The 15,739-nt window shown below is 47.3% G+C and overlaps 1 protein-coding gene across 4 annotated transcripts; it reads left to right on the top strand.

Moving 5' to 3' along the window:
- The first annotated feature begins 150 nt into the window (after positions 1-150).
- ppip5k1b (diphosphoinositol pentakisphosphate kinase 1b) lies at positions 151-15,226 on the top strand. 4 transcript variants are annotated; one of them, XM_061283374.1, is made up of 31 exons: positions 151-406; positions 1,096-1,234; positions 2,620-2,846; positions 3,091-3,286; positions 3,395-3,571; positions 3,647-3,801; positions 3,878-3,979; positions 4,049-4,210; positions 4,286-4,407; positions 5,021-5,122; positions 5,506-5,592; positions 5,682-5,757; positions 6,091-6,200; positions 7,116-7,201; positions 7,522-7,647; positions 7,995-8,039; positions 8,946-9,067; positions 9,128-9,310; positions 9,382-9,523; positions 9,842-10,065; positions 10,168-10,295; positions 10,361-10,475; positions 10,546-10,653; positions 10,714-10,830; positions 10,912-11,052; positions 11,146-11,254; positions 11,985-12,140; positions 13,165-13,227; positions 14,158-14,295; positions 14,374-14,475; positions 14,550-15,226. In XM_061283374.1, exons 3-31 carry the CDS (start codon positions 2,691-2,693, stop codon positions 14,645-14,647), a joined length of 3,648 nt encoding a protein of 1,215 aa, XP_061139358.1. In that variant the 5' UTR covers positions 151-406; positions 1,096-1,234; positions 2,620-2,690; the 3' UTR covers positions 14,648-15,226. The 4 variants fall into 4 exon arrangements, with proteins under 4 accessions (XP_061139358.1, XP_061139360.1, XP_061139361.1 ...); XM_061283376.1 differs by lacking the exon at positions 7,995-8,039 and having other exon boundaries at positions 152-406; XM_061283377.1 differs by lacking the exons at positions 11,985-12,140; positions 13,165-13,227 and having other exon boundaries at positions 152-406.
- The last annotated feature ends 513 nt before the right edge of the window (positions 15,227-15,739 follow it).

Here is a 15,739-nt window from a genome sequence, read left to right as displayed (position 1 = left end):
ACGATTATAATAATATAATACTTCCATATTATAACTATGAAGGATTCATTTTCTTATTTCAAAATACATGGTGGGCCGAGTTAGGCCCGCGGGCCGCCGGTTAGTGATTGACTTTTTGTTGCAGTTCACCACGCTGAGACACTAGGTGGCAGCACCGTCGCGGGGACGGCGACGCTCTCCCCCCGGCGGCAGGCAGCAAGGTCGGGGGAAGAGTGGTGGTGAGCCGGAGGGCGAGTTAGCGCGCCGGTGCTGAGCGCGGGGGTGCTCAGAGGCTGTTGAGCCGTTGACCGGACGTGAACTTTTCGCCAGGTTCCCCTCGGGTCCACTTCACTCAGGGAGGGGTCAGAGGGGGGCAGAAACAAGGAAGTGGACGCGGCGGGGTCTCTTTTTACGACCTTTTTTGCGGGTAAGTGGTGCTCATTTGAACCAAAAGTCCTTTCAGCCCATCGGTGGCCAATCGTCGGAAGAGAATTGAGTTTAATCGAATTGCGTTTACGTCGCCGCCGTATACGTGGGAAAGCCTCACAAAGAACACACTGAAGACACCCACGGACGCAAGTTGGAGTCAGGAAGTTATGTTGTGAACGCTTTCGGTTCCCACGCTCATTCATTTGGAGCACGGCACAACCTGCTGCGATCAAGTGGGGCTCCCTTTCGTGAGATTTACCCCCGATCGATTATAAAGCTCACGTGAACCGCACTGGGCGCCCGTTTGAAATATCCAACCGCCATAAGTAAGGATGTGATACCATCTTGATTCCGGATCAAGTACACCTTAAACGTTACAGTGGGGGTTACTAACAAAATCAACCAGCAAACCGTTTAAAACTAACAGTTTTCCCATGCTGAGTGAAGCTAAGCAAATAGTTCCCGTTTTCAGACGAAAAGTGACCCTGATGAATCATTTGCGTTCTTCGTAGGCTATCTTGAGTTCATGTTGATTAGAAATGAGCTGCGGTGACATCTTGAAAGTTCATTGCTGTCATCTAATCAAGAGTCTCGTAAATTTAACTCGGCCTTCCTTCCAAAGAAGGTCTCAAAGGTTAAAGACACGTTTATTGATCCTGCTTGTAATAAAAACCCGTCTTTTTTCAGACATTTTCTGCATTGGTGAAGATCAACACATGACTCAACTCATTGTCCTGTCAAAAGGAACAAAGATTTCAAACTTGACTCCAGACGGGCATCTCATTCAGTGATTGGGGGACAGACATTGCTGACTCCTGTGTTCGAGGTAAAGGCCGATGGTGGCGATGGAGCTTTTATTGTGGTGGCCTTCGTATCATTTCAATTCTCAGATGTGTCCATGGCGAGTTCCTCACAACAGAATCTGTTCTCGAAGGCAGAATTTTTAACTAACGCAGACCCCCCAAAAAACCCTCGATGGTGACACCAGGGAACATTTGCTGTCATCTTGCTAATTTAGGTATTGAGAAGCACGACGCTATTTGCGGCTCAGGACAAAAGGAAAATCGAATCACGCTCAAAACTATTTGTATAGAACTTGGATTGTCCCTAAGGTAAAGGTCACAAATGCGACCTCAATAAAGTTCATACAGGTATTTATCTCCATTTGTTTTTTATCTCTGCTCAGCCCCGCCAAAAGGGGCTCCTCGTAGTTTTAGTAGCACTTGTCGTCACCTCAAAGCTAAGTCGGAATGACTTATCTTTTGGTTAGCGTAGCTGCTCTATATACATTTCCCCCACCGATCTTGGCCTGGCCCGCTTCTCACCGTTATTTATAGGCGCCAAGGTCAGCGGCAGATTATTTGAGATATGTCACTGGAGCAACACAGGCAGACCTCCACCAAGGTTGAACTGTTAACAAGTGGTGTGTTTGTGTGTAGGAGGGGCATTTTGCACAATCAGCAAGTTCTGCATCGTGTGTATTTGTGTTTGGTGTATGCGCTGCACGCAAGACGTCAGGTGACAAAGTCACTCGACTTTGCTGAACAAATGTATCGTTGCAAATAATATGGAAGAATTTCCCGACAAATGAAGTGAATTAGTATTTTTCCCGTGGGACCCGGATGGTCTCTCACGCCACACTCGTTCATGTTGTGCGCGTTAACTCGATTTTCATCCAGGAACTGACTGCCGTGCAGATCAAAGCCAGATTAAATAGCAAGAGTCACATGGTGCAAAATCTGGTTTCAGGTTTTTTTTTTTCCTTGTACGCCTTGTCAAGTTCACTCACCCATTTGTTTTATTTTTTATTTGATTTATTTTTTTATTTGATTATTTTTTCTGTGACCCATATCTATTATCACTCTTAATTTTACGTACACACGGCCCATAAACACGTGAAAACACAGATAAGTCAAGCTGGAACAAAACAGCTGGAGAAGTTATGTAGCTGCACTTTTCTTTGTGATTTTCAGCAAATATTTGTGCGAAGCAGGAATTCTTTCACAATGTTGATCAGTGGCGCTTTTCTTCTCTTGTGAAAGTGAAGTTTCGCACGCACGGATGGATGGATGTGGCAATGTTCATAAAATTGCTCAACTCTTTTTGCTTTTGTGCCGCCAGAGGGAACCTGGAAGGAGCTGCGACGTGTCCTATTTTGGGGACACAACTTTGCTGTCCTCCACACAGACAATGTCTTTGTAATTTCCACAGCGACTTCCTCGGGAAGCGGGACATATCTGGAAATCAAAACGTGAGCGGGACCTGGACATGTTGCACACGTGATGTCCCAATCCCGTGACGGACGGCGGCCAGACGGCGGGGATGGTCCCAAGCGGGGCGGCGCCGACTTCTCCGACGACGAGGTCGACAAACGGCCAATGGAGGCGGACGTAAAGATCGACATGTTCCGAGAGGAAGATGTGGAAGACGAAGAGTCGGTGAGTTGAAACAGAAGATTTGTCGGGATCGACCAGTAACAATCCATTCTCCTCTCTCATTTGTTGCCTCCCACGTCACTCACCGGACAGGCCCCACCTCTTAAAGCCACACACACTCAAAGTCGCAGCTGGATTGGACAAAAAATATACCTGACCCTTGAAAAAAAAAAAAAAAGTCGAGTCGTCTAAATTGAATTTTACGATGGTCGAGTACTTTATGAGCTGTCGCGTTCTTTCCCCTCAGCCGTCCGGGCGACAGATCGTGGTGGGCATCTGCTGCATGATGAAGAAGTCCAAGTCCAAGCCCATGACGCACATCCTGGAGCGCCTCTGCAAGTTCGACTACATCGAGGTGGTCGTCTTTCCCGAGGACGTCATCCTGGACCAGCCCGTGGACAAATGGCCGCTGTGCGACTGCCTCATCTCCTTTCACTCCAAAGGTGGCCTTTGAGTATTTGGCAAAATGAGAATCGGAATGTATTTTATTTATTTACATATTATTTGTTTATGTATTTATTTGTATTTATTTTATTTTATTGATGGTGCAGGTTTCCCACTGGACAAAGCTGTGGAATACGCTCAACTCAGGAATCCTCTTCTCATCAATGACCTCAACATGCAGTATTTCATCCAAGACCGGAGGGAAGTGTACCGCATTCTCCAAGAAGAGGGCATCGAACTACCTCGCTACGGCGTGCTCGACCGAAATCCGGACAATCCTGAAGGTAAACAAACGCTTAGGAGGGAAAAAAAAAATCAACATCATTGTCCCGATTTGTTGAAAGCTAAGCGCTTTTCAGAGTGCAACCTGGTGGAGGCCGAGGACCACGTGGAGGTCAACGGGGAGGTCTTCCCCAAACCCTTTGTGGAGAAGCCCGTGTGCGCCGAGGACCACAACGTCTACATCTACTACCCGACGTCAGCGGGCGGCGGCAGCCAGAGACTTTTTCGAAAGGTAAGCCGAAAATGTTTCATGATGGATGACAGGAAGTTGTTATTTTGTTTTCTTTCTCCACCTCGGCCGCTCGAAGATCGGGAGTCGTAGCAGCGTCTATTCCCCGGAGACCAGCGTTCGCAAGACGGGCTCGTACATCTACGAGGAGTTCATGCCCACGGACGGCACGGACGTCAAGGTACCGTGGTGGCCCTTTGTGATTTTTTATTTTTTATTTTCTTGCATCACCTCTCTGCAATTCTGTCAGGTGTACACCGTGGGGCCGGACTATGCCCACGCGGAGGCCCGCAAGTCTCCGGCGCTGGACGGCAAGGTGGAGCGAGACAGCGAGGGCAAGGAGATCCGATACCCCGTCATGCTGACCGCCATGGAGAAGCTGGTCGCCCGAAAAGTCTGCCTGGCCTTCAAGGTGAGCGGCCGCGTCGTCGTCTGCATTCTCGACTTGCTTGTGAGTAAATCCCGGTTTGCACGCTTGTGACACCAGCAAACGGTGTGCGGCTTCGACTTGCTCCGAGCCAACGGCCACTCGTTTGTCTGCGACGTCAACGGCTTCAGCTTCGTCAAAAACTCCATGAAGTATTACGACGACTGTGCCAAGGTGCTCGGGTAAGTCGTGACCTCGCTTCATCCGCACTTTTGATCGCGTTAACGGCGAAACTCATTTGAACTCTGTTGCTAACCAAAACTAGAATCTTACTCGGCACTGCATATATTGGAATGATAAAGTATTTTTCCAATCATCAATACAAAAAATATTATGTAAAAAAAATTTATTCAACATTTTTTAAGTTGTTGCTATGAAATATTGCATGCACATATTTTTTAGAAGAATGTATTTTTTTCCTGTTAATCAACGCATGCCACTGATGATATTGGTAATTTGTTCAGTATCATACTTACGTTCCTAAATAAGTTCAAACTTGCAGGACCTAATTTTCTTTTTTTTTGCGAGCCTCGCAGCAAGTGTGTCGTGATTCATTAGCGGATGGCGCTGACAGCTTTGCGGCTTAGCTGCCTTGTGATTTATTACGCTGTCCCCTCGAGCGCTCTCGTGAACGTGACAACGACAACACGGTGTAAACGGAAGCCGCCGCCACGTGTTGAGGAAATTCCTTCGATGCTTTACAAATGATTTCAAAACAAACAAAGCAAGTTGCGCACAAATGTGCTTTAGGCTTAATTAAGTGCCCCCCCCCTCTTCCCCCTTTTGCCTTCACAGAAACATGGTGATGAGAGAGTTGGCCCCTCAGTTCCACATTCCCTGGTCCATCCCGATGGAAGCCGAAGACATCCCCATTGTGCCCACAACCTCAGGAACCATGTACGGACAGTCAGGCTCCAAATAGATTTGCCTCACTACAATGAGCGTTTTGCCTGAAATATGATCAAATTATTATATGAAATGATTTTATATGATTTTTATTTATTTATATTTTATAGTATAATATAAATTATTTTATTATATTTCCTACAGAGAACTTATACATGTCTCCCCAAAAGTGATATTCAAATTTTGGTGAAAATATTTTTAACTAGAATGATTTTTTTTTTTCTCCTATAGTGGAGCAACAAAAATAATTATGAAAATGAGAGACTGGTACTTTTAGAGTTTGAACCATCACGCAATGATGGCGCTGGGCTGCTGTGTGTTTACGCGTCTTTTCCTGCAATGTGCTCATTTCAGCTCATTTCCTCTTGTGACAGGATGGAGCTGCGCTGTGTGATCGCCATCATTCGCCATGGCGATCGCACACCAAAGCAAAAGATGAAAATGGAGGTTCGACATCCTCTGTGAGTTCTGGCTGCAAGCTAACTTTTGTTTGTCTTTTTTAATTTGTATTCATATTTGCATTCTTCTGTATGCCCCCCCCCCCCCACAGATTCTTCGAGTTGTTTGATAAGTGTGGAGGTTACAAGTCAGGAAAGCTCAAGTTGAAAAAACCAAAACAGCTTCAGGTAAGCTGGCACACTTTTTACTTATTTTTTTTTTTTCTTACACACAGCTACAAACTGTCACTTGCCCCCTTTTTTTTCTTTTTTCTTTTTTTTATTATTATACAGCTACATTCACTTGCCTGATAAAAAAATAATAATAATACAAAATTCTCTTATGGATGGTAAATGGTGGCAACAGAATCCTTTCTTCATGCTGTTGGATTTGAACACAAACAATGCAGCAACGCACATAGACAATATGCCATTCACTTTATTCATCCTCTTTACTCTCTGCACAAGACAAATAATATGGCGACAGCTGACTTGCTTGAAATAAGAGCGGGCCTTTTCTAGGAAGTGCTGGATATCGCTCGTCTGCTGCTGCTGGAACTTGGCCAACATAACGACTGTGAGATTGAGGAGAAGAAGTCCAAACTGGAGCAACTCAAGACCGTCCTGGAGATGTGAGAACACACGGATGCAAATCTCTGCCGCCGTCCCGGCTCATGCCATCATCCACTCATCTCCAAATTGTCCGTTCATCATTGGCCACCTTTTGTCCTGCAGTGTTTAATGTTCTCATCTTGTCTTCCTTTTTCTGCTCTGCCCATCCCTCCCCTTATTTCTCCTTTCCAAAAGGGAATCCAGCTTGATTGACACTCAGTACGCATCCTCTCCCTTTTCTTTTTTTTTTTTTTGTCCTTTTCGAAAGTTTGCAGATTTACTACTTCCCTCCTTCAGCCCACCTGACGTGCAAAATATTAGGAACCCGCATGTGTCCTCTCGTTCCTAATGGTTTGCTCACCTCCCATTAATTATATTTGGCCTTTAACAGGACACACATGCAGGCACCCGCGGGAACGTGCACATGTCAAACGCGGAAGCGTGCACGTCGACCATGTGTGGGGTGTCGCCTTTTTGCGTGTGCATGCCGTCCTCGTCACGTGGACTCTAAATCAGCTAATCTCCATCGTTCATCTGGTCGGAGCCAGCTATCTGCGATTAGCGACGAGCAAAGGTCCCAAACTTTTATGGCGCTTCGTGTTTTGAATAGCAGCCATTTGAATTTGCGCTTCAGTCAGACACGCGCAAAGGTGTCATTAGTGGCCGCCACCTGCCAGAGGCTTTTGTTTGAAGCCCACCGCAGTCCGTCATCATCCAGGCAGCCGCTCGCCTGTTGGATCAGATCATAAAGAAGCACACACTCATTAGTCTGCAGCCTCTTTTGATCATTAACGCGACACAACACCATCGAGGGTCACGGGAATGCTTCAACTAATTTCATTTACGTGTGTGTGTGTGTGTGTGCGCCATAGATGCATATGACACTGTTTTGCCGCTCTCTCTCCCCCCGCCTGTGTGTGTTTATTCCCCACCAGGTATGGTCACTTCTCAGGTATCAACAGGAAAGTCCAGTTGACGTACTTGCGTCACGGACAACCTAAAGCCTCCAGCGAAGAGGAAGGTAATGTCGACAATTGTATTCTCACAACAATATGTATGTATATTTCTCGACAGCCTCGGATGAGGGATGGAAGGCTTTTCAATTTGTAGCACGCAAAGGCAGGCTGTGTTTATTTTTCTTCTCAAACGAAACGTAATGCAATTATGACATCAAGAGAAGCGTGTTGCTTCTCAGAGCAAATCCCGATCGACGTTTAACACACAAAGTCTTTCATGAGGTTTTGCCGTTATTTTCCAGCTCTTGGCAAACGGCAAACACATCACGCACTGTATGACTGCAAATATTCGGCCCCCAAATCCTGAATGCCGTTTGTTGTTCAGACTCCAAGAGGGAGAGCCCGTCTCTGCTGCTGGTCCTCAAGTGGGGCGGCGAGCTGACGCCTGCCGGCCGGGTCCAGGCCGAGGAGCTGGGTCGAGCCTTTCGCTGCATGTACCCCGGAGGCCAAGGTACGGGCCAAACCTTCGGGTCGGGGAGGGGAATCGGGTTGAGCTGGCGTTGTTTTTTTCCTACCGTTGCATCTGTTTGCTTTCAAATCTTGCTGACAGTTTCTTCTCATCCCCATCTGATATGACAAGCTAACATTCAGTTCTCACCTTTCACTTCCAGAACTGGAAAAAGTTTTTTCTCACAAGCGCATTTTTCACCACAGACTCTCTGCTGTAAAGCTCCACCAGCAACACACAATTAAAAAAAATAACAATAATGATTCCCCCTTTCCGCCATCACACAGTGTCGCCAGCTATTAACTCTGTTCTTCTCTCCTGGCTGGTCTTTGCTCGGTGTAAACCACTAGCCGGTCGCCACCGGGCCCTCGGCTGCGAGTCCCCTATTGATTTTGGTAAGAGCGAGCTGAGGTTAACGCCGCTCCTCCTCGCCACGCTCTTCATCTTTCCACTAATTGACTTGCTGTCCTGATTTTGAATACGCTTCACTAACGGCTCGCGGATTGCTGTGGATTGTTGCCGCGGCCGAGCGCGTAAAGCAGCAAAGAATTTTTGAAGCCGACTGTAAATTTGCTAACCGTTAGCGTGTTTACAGGTGCGTCTTTCCTCGCGGCCTTCTATCGGTGGTGGAGATTCTCATCAGACTTTTGTTTCCTAATAGAATCATTCGATTAATAACTAACTAATTAAATTAACAAATTAAAAAACTAAATCACAATTTTCATCAGACTTTTGTTTCCTGATAGAATCATTCGATTAGCAACTAATTAAATTAACAAATTAAAAAATGTAAAATGACGATTTTCATCCGACTTTTGTTTCCTGATAGAATCATTCAATTAATGACTAATTAAATTAACAAATTAAAAAAATAATCAAAAAAACAAACTAATGAATGAATCTGCTTTAACTCCATCCAGAAAAAGTCCTGACTTCTCCGCAGCACTTGAGCTTACCATGACCTTGACACCCATTTACACAAACATCCCTGTCATTTATGTACATAATCAACGCGGTGGATGGCCTCTTTAATTTTGGGTTACACATTGAGTCACTTTCATTTCATTCTCTTGATGCTTTCAAAGACATCCCTTAGGCCAAAAGGTCAATGACAAATTCCAGCTACACACTGATCACGTGACGTTTGAACTGAAAGTGACGCCGTCCGTCCTTTTGTCCTGCAATCAGAACAGCTTTACTTTTTTGTTCGTTTTTTTGGGTTATTGTCTTAATTTTTTTGATTGATTCATTTTTTAAAAATTTATTCATTAGTCTTGACACTGTACTTGGCTACCCCGCAGGCGACTACGCCGGCTACCCCGGGTGTGGCCTCCTCCGCCTGCACAGCACTTACCGCCACGACCTTAAGATCTACGCCTCCGACGAAGGCCGCGTGCAGATGACGGCCGCCGCCTTTGCCAAGGTCATCATAATCGCCTCACTCGCGTCGGAACAACACGTTGACGATTCCATTCGTGCGCAGGGGCTCCTCGCTCTGGAAGGTGAGCTGACGCCCATCCTGGTTCAGATGGTCAAGAGCGCCAATATGAACGGGCTGCTGGACAGCGACAGCGACTCGTTGACCGACTGCCAGCAAAAAGTCAAAGCCCGGCTCCACGAGATCATGCAGAAGGACCAGGACTTCTCACAAGAAGATTATCAGAAGGTGACCGAGGACTCAGATTGTCGTTTTGGTACGTGAAGGTAATTTCTCCCTTTTTACACCCCGGAGCGCAGCTGGCGCCAACAGGGAGCCTGTCGCTGGTGAACTCCATGAAAATCATACAGAACCCGGTCAAAACCTGCGACAAAGTGTACACACTCATCCAGAGTCTCACCTCGCAAATTCGAAAGCGGCTGGAAGATCCCAAGTCTTCAGGTACCTGCCTGCCTTCAACAAATAAAAGATGGTGTGTGGGCCAATGCCACCAGGGGGCAGTATAATACATGGAAGGTATTTTCAAGGTGTGCAGTATAGCTGCTGCGAGATCAAAGCTAACTAGTCTTAGCCTGTCTAGCATGTTTGCCGTTATGTGTTAGCATCGAGTTAAGGGACTGCTGCCAAGGTTTGATTAAATGCATTTCATTTACTTTATTTAGTTTTACAACAAACGTCAGGTGAACTTTTAATGAAATGCATCCTCCACAAGCAACTGACCAGACGCCCCACCCCCCTCCCTCCCAAAAAAAAAAACAGACCTACAACTGTACCACAGCGAGACCCTGGAACTGAAGCTGCAGCGCTGGTCCAAACTGGAGCGAGATTTCCGCATGAAGAGCGGCCGCTACGACATCAGTAAGATCCCGGACATCTACGACTGCATCAAGTACGACACGCAGCACAACTCCTCGCTGGACCTGGACGACACACTGGAGCTCTTCCGCCTCTCCCGAGCGCTGGCCGACATCGTCATACCACAGGTCAAAAGACGCTTTGTGTTCACAATCCAGTTTTTTTCTTTTTCCCTACTTTCTTATTCATGCCCATTTTGACGAGAGTCCATTCTTCCACCAAACGAGCAGGAATACGGCATCACCAAAGCCGAGAAGCTGGACATCGCTCAGGCCTACTGCGTCCCTCTGATGAAGAAGATCCAGCTGGACCTGCAGAGGACGCACGAGGACGAGGCTGTCAACAAGCTGCACCCTCTGTGAGACCGCCGCCTGCCCGCCGCGCTGGCTCAACGTCCCCCCGTCACATGACCGTGTCGCTCAGGTACTCGCGTGGGGTGATGTCGCCGGGCCGTCACGTCCGCACGCGTCTTTACTTCACCAGCGAGAGCCACGTCCACTCTCTGCTCAGCGTCTTCCGCTACGGAGGACTCTTTGACGTGCGTACGGCTTCCCTTCCGCACAATCGTGCTCGTTTGGGACGCAATTTGATGTTGTGTGACTTTGAAGGATGAAAAAGACCAGCAATGGAAGCAGGCCATGGACTACCTGAGCGCTGTGACTGAGCTCAACTACATGACGCAGATTGTCATCATGCTGTACGAGGACAACAACAAGGTGCTCCGCTCGTTACCGTGACGACACCAAACAGCCGCTTTGACTCGTTGCCGTCGCCAGGACCCCTCGTCGGAGGAGCGTTTCCACGTGGAGCTGCACTTCAGTCCGGGGGTCAAAGGTTGCGATGACGAGGAAAACGTTCCGCTCGGCTTCGGCTTCCGGCCGGCCTCCTCAGAGGTGCTCGCCTCGCGCGGGAGGATTGTCTTCTAAAAAAAAAAGAACAACAAATTGACAACGGTTGTTCTCTGACCAAATCAGAATAAAGACAAAAAGCCAAACCAGGGCAGCCTGGAGGATCTCTCTCAGGACCAAACGGACCAGGCGCTCCAAGTTTACGAGCCAATCAACATCCAGAAACGCTCACCCATCATTCGCAACCGCAAGACGGGCTCCATGGAGGTAACGTCATCCCCCCCCCGTTACCCGCATGGCACTTGCAGTAGGTTTGGAGTCACGTGTGTGTGTGTGTGTGTGTGTGCTAACGCCGCTCAGGTCCTCTCCGAGACTTCGCTCAGCCAGTCGTCCAAAGGCTGCACGTCGCATCGACTCCACCCTTCGAGCTCGCGCCAGTCGCCCGAAGTCAAAGCAGCCAGCAGCCTTGGTGGGCACCTCTTTTCTCTCTTGTGTGTGTGTCCGTGTGTGTGTTTTTCTCTGCAGTCGGCAACAAGTTCCTCCTGCGCTGTCCCGCTTTGACACCTTTTCTCTTGCTCATAACTGTCGCGTGCATCCCACTTTGGTGTTCCAAATTGAATTTTCTATTTTGTTTCAGTCATGCAATAGTCTAGTTTTAGGTTAGTGTTATGTTATATGGATTTTTTTGGGGGGTCACATAAATTAGAGCTTGTGTGGATGCTTACTTGTCTATTGTCACACGAGTTGACCTTGTTTGCTTGTCAGCAGCCACGTGGAGGTCAACTGAGCAGCAGGTGTCATGGATGACCCTTCGCAGCTATTTATATACTTTAGCAGTGAGTGAGGAGCAGACTCCATTTTGGGGTCACCCGGCCCACCCAAGGACAAATCAACTTTTCTACAATCCAGACCTTTAGATGCTTCTCTTGCTTTTCTTCTGCACCTTGCCCGCATGCACTCAGCGGGTTGCGCTCACACCTGCCCCCTGCAGGTTGCAGGACCAAACATCAACTTATTTGTTGACACTCGCTGGCTTGTCTTAATGTGGTTATTCACAGCTAACGTTTGTTGTGAATAACAGCAGCACGGGTGTTTGTGTGTGTGGGATGAACTAATGCTCACCCTTCACCCCCCCTCCCCAACACGCTCAATCCCCCACCCCCCTCCCGCCCCCTTCCCACCTGGCTTATGTCACACAGGCTCTCACAGCTCAGGCCTCTTCAGCGCCTCCATGCTGGGGGTGTCCAGTAGCGCCCCCAACCTGCGGGACTACGTACGCACGCACCACCACCACCATCACCACCGAAAACCCCCCCTGTCCCCCGGCAGCCTGTCCAGCCAGATTGGCATGTTTGGTAGGTTGGCGCCGCTGACCTATGCTCTCCTGATTTTCGCTCCTTTTTTCGTGCAGCGCTGCAATCAAAGCCCTTAGCCCAAATGCCAATGTGACCCATAACAATCTGTTGGGTAATTAGCGTGGCGGTCGTCATGGTGATGATGGTGCTGACCCGACGGCAGATCCGATTTGCACGCGCCTGCTTGGGTTCTCGACTTTGGTTGTGCGACGAATGCAAAATAATCTTCACCTGCATCTGTGCGGAAGCCTCAATCGTGCCTTTTTTTTCTCTTCAGTCTGGGGACAACAAACTGAATCATTGTTACGTAAGGACGATGGGCCCGTGAAATCACATCCCTCTCCTCCGCGCTCTTCAGATTTTCACTTTTTGCAGGCCAGTCGCGTGCTTTTTGTCAAACGTTGTCAGCGTTGGCTGCTTTGATTTTTGAAAATGCTTGCGCTGCATCCCAGAAGGTGTCATGTCCACTCATGTCCACTAGAGGGCATCGTTGCGCAACTTGTCACTGTCCAGCTCCCCTGGCAGGTGAGCGTTGTGGTGATGTCATTTTTTTTTTTTTGCACCAGAAGCTTGCATCAAGTTTAATGCAAAGATTCCATTTCCACTCATTTATATTATTTGCATGTTTGTTGTTGCAAGTAACAAGCATGTTCAAATAATCATATGCGCACGCTCATCAGTCATCGAAATTAAAAACTATAATGAATAATTGAGACCATTTCAACCCTGTCTCTCAGAATCCACCTTTAGGCTCCTCCTTCTTTTGGAGTTAATGTGGCCAAAAAGACAAAAACTCTTTCATCTTTCGATGTACGCTCTTTCACGATTTTTGACTTTGAGGATGACTTTCAGGATGCTTATGGTTTTTGGTTGAAGCAACGCTTTCTTGCCGTCCTTTTTCCGGCATGTCCGACATCCTCCATGCGGCGGCTCAGCATCTTTTTCCTCCCTCTGTGTCTCTCCTGGTGTGTCCAAAAGGGGCGGAGCCTTCAGTAACTCGCCGTTACCTTTCTTATCTCCTCAGAGCTGTTGTCTATGCCGCCAGTAAAGAGATTTTCTGTGTCGTTTGCCAGGCATCCGACTAACGGTATGTCTGCTTTTATTTCTTGTGCTCTTTTTCCACCATTTTTGAGGGAAAGGGGTCTTGCATGTTTTTTTATTTTTATGTTGTGTGGATGTGGGGCAAAGATTGGTGCACTTTTCCTCGCTAACATCACATTGTTAGAATAAACCAGGAAACACACGAGCCACAAAATTGCAACACTCTTTCACCAAATCAGGCCGCTTTCCTTCAATGTAGCACAGTTGGAACTTGTGGATTCTTGTTTTGGCTTTTCTTTTGTCACACAAGCAGAACAAGAGAAGATGATGCGGTGAGTGTCAGCTGGCTGATCGCACTTTTTTTCGTGTAAAGATGGCCTTTTTTTTTGCGTCATGTATTTATGGAAGCCAAAATCATTGCAGGGAGCGAGCTGTTGGTGACGGCCACCATGTTTGTAGTCTTTTCGACCGACTGCTACAACTTTTGTCAACTTGTTCTCTTTTCACAGTTGAAGTTTGGAGCAGAAAGTTTGATCGATGCACAAATGGGATGACTTTTCCCGTTCCGTTTGATTCACTCGACCTTTTGATGCTGCATCCGTGTGTCTCTGTTTTCTCCATTTCTGCCTTGTTGTCAAATCGGTGATCTTCTATACATGCCTTGAAAATGTAACGTTTAAAAATAGGAAAAGAATGTCCTTTGCATGTATGCATGTACTTTGTCCATATTTGATTTTTATTTATTTTTTGGTCATGCATCTGGTTGCCAATGTGGCCCTCCGGTAGCACTGCTGAAAAATTGCGGCCTCCTCCAGCATCGATGCGGACGCCTGACAAAGATGAATTTGTTCTAAAATGGAATGAGTTTACTTTTTCTGTCATTCTCCTTTTTATAAGATGCTTTCGTACCTCTTCACACTCGACATGCTCTGAGAAGTCCGAGCTCATGTTAGTCCTTGACTTGCGCCCCCTTTAGGTTTCGAAGGCTGCTCGATGGTGCCCTCTATCTACCCGCTGGAGACGCTGCACAACTTGCTCTCGCTGAAGCAAGTGGATGAGTTCCTCAACGCCGTGTGCGAGAGCGGCAGCGAGGCCCACGCCAAGACCATGAAGGGTACACACACGCACCAGTCATTGATTGGCCGACCGGTCAACATAGCCGCCACGCTACAAAGTAACCGATGTGCCACAGCGTTGTCGGGACTTTTCGACTCGCAGACCCGGACGTCGCTGGACAGCCCCCAAGCGCCGGGCTCCGAGCCGTCGCTGCGACCGCCCGGCCGGCCTCTTTGGCGTGAGTGCCGCCTTTTGCAGACTCGCCGGCGTTACGGTCACGTGTTCATGATCGATTTTTCTGTGCTTTTGAAGACAAAGAGGCGAGCGTCCCCTCCAGCGCCGTGTCCAGCGCCGGCCCTTCCTCCCCCATCGTGGAGAACCCGGCCCTCAGCTTCAACTTGAGCGAGTGACACACGGTTTCTTGTTTGATGCACTTTAGGATCACTCCCACTTTGTTGACGTCGACTGCAGCAATTAGACAGCACCCAAATCTGAACACCGGTTGTGCCTTGAGCTTTTTACTTTGTTTTCATTGTTAGCTGCTAAAGATTTTGGAGCAGCAACGCTTTAACTATTTTTGGAAATGTTCAAGTAGTTTCACAAATAGCCACTTTGGGGAAGTTTTTGCTTTACGTCCAACATTTATTTGAAAATCCAAACGGTCTTGCTGACAACGACTCAACTTTTTGTTGAGATGAATGTTTAGTTTGCCAGCAATCAAATTAGACGTGATTGTTTTGATTTTCCTGTTGTCAGAATTTTTGTTTTTGCTCACTAGTTTGTATGCACCGATGCAGCCATTCAAAACGTTGACTGAAGCACTGACGTTCGTGTGAACAGAACTAGAACAAAATGTTTGTTGGGTTGATTCAACGGCGAATCGCTTTGGATGTCATGTTTGTTGTTATTGTCTCATGATGTTTTTATTTCTAAAGAAAAGTCAAGTGTTAACGTACCTAAATGCAGAAATAAAAGCAGTTCACATTCTTCACCTTTGACTTTTTTGGGGGGGGATCGCACAAAAATACAAACAGAAGGTTCACTCCCATAACCATGATCTCAGACTTGATCCGATGGTGACAAGTTGTACGTAGGATGACGCCAAACTTCAGGTTTCAAAGTAGGGTTGAAAGCTTGGGTTAGGGCAGTACGGCCCAATCATTTTCTGCTCCATTAAACACACCCTATACCTTTAATCCAATGTGAGCCATAGGTCCATAGTGTTGTGGTTAGTGCTATGGACTTTCACCCCAGTGATCTGAGTTCAATTCCTGGTGGGACTAAACTAACTTTTTATCATGGAAAAATTTGCAACACAGGGTTAGGGGTTAAGGTTAGAGTTAAAGTGAAAAGTGCCACACCCTTCCTCACCCCATCTTTCTGATTGGCTGTTTAATCTGTGGCATCACTTGAACACTCCATTAGGTACACCGCCATTTTCAAGTGTACGTAATAACAGGCCACTTTATTAGGAAAATATGGTCAAAGGTCATAGGTGTCAA

Source organism: Syngnathus typhle, linkage group LG7, assembly GCF_033458585.1.
Source record: "Syngnathus typhle isolate RoL2023-S1 ecotype Sweden linkage group LG7, RoL_Styp_1.0, whole genome shotgun sequence".
NCBI classification, from domain to species: Eukaryota; Metazoa; Chordata; class Actinopteri; order Syngnathiformes; family Syngnathidae; genus Syngnathus; species Syngnathus typhle.
This window is presented reverse-complemented; position numbering and strand designations above follow the sequence as displayed.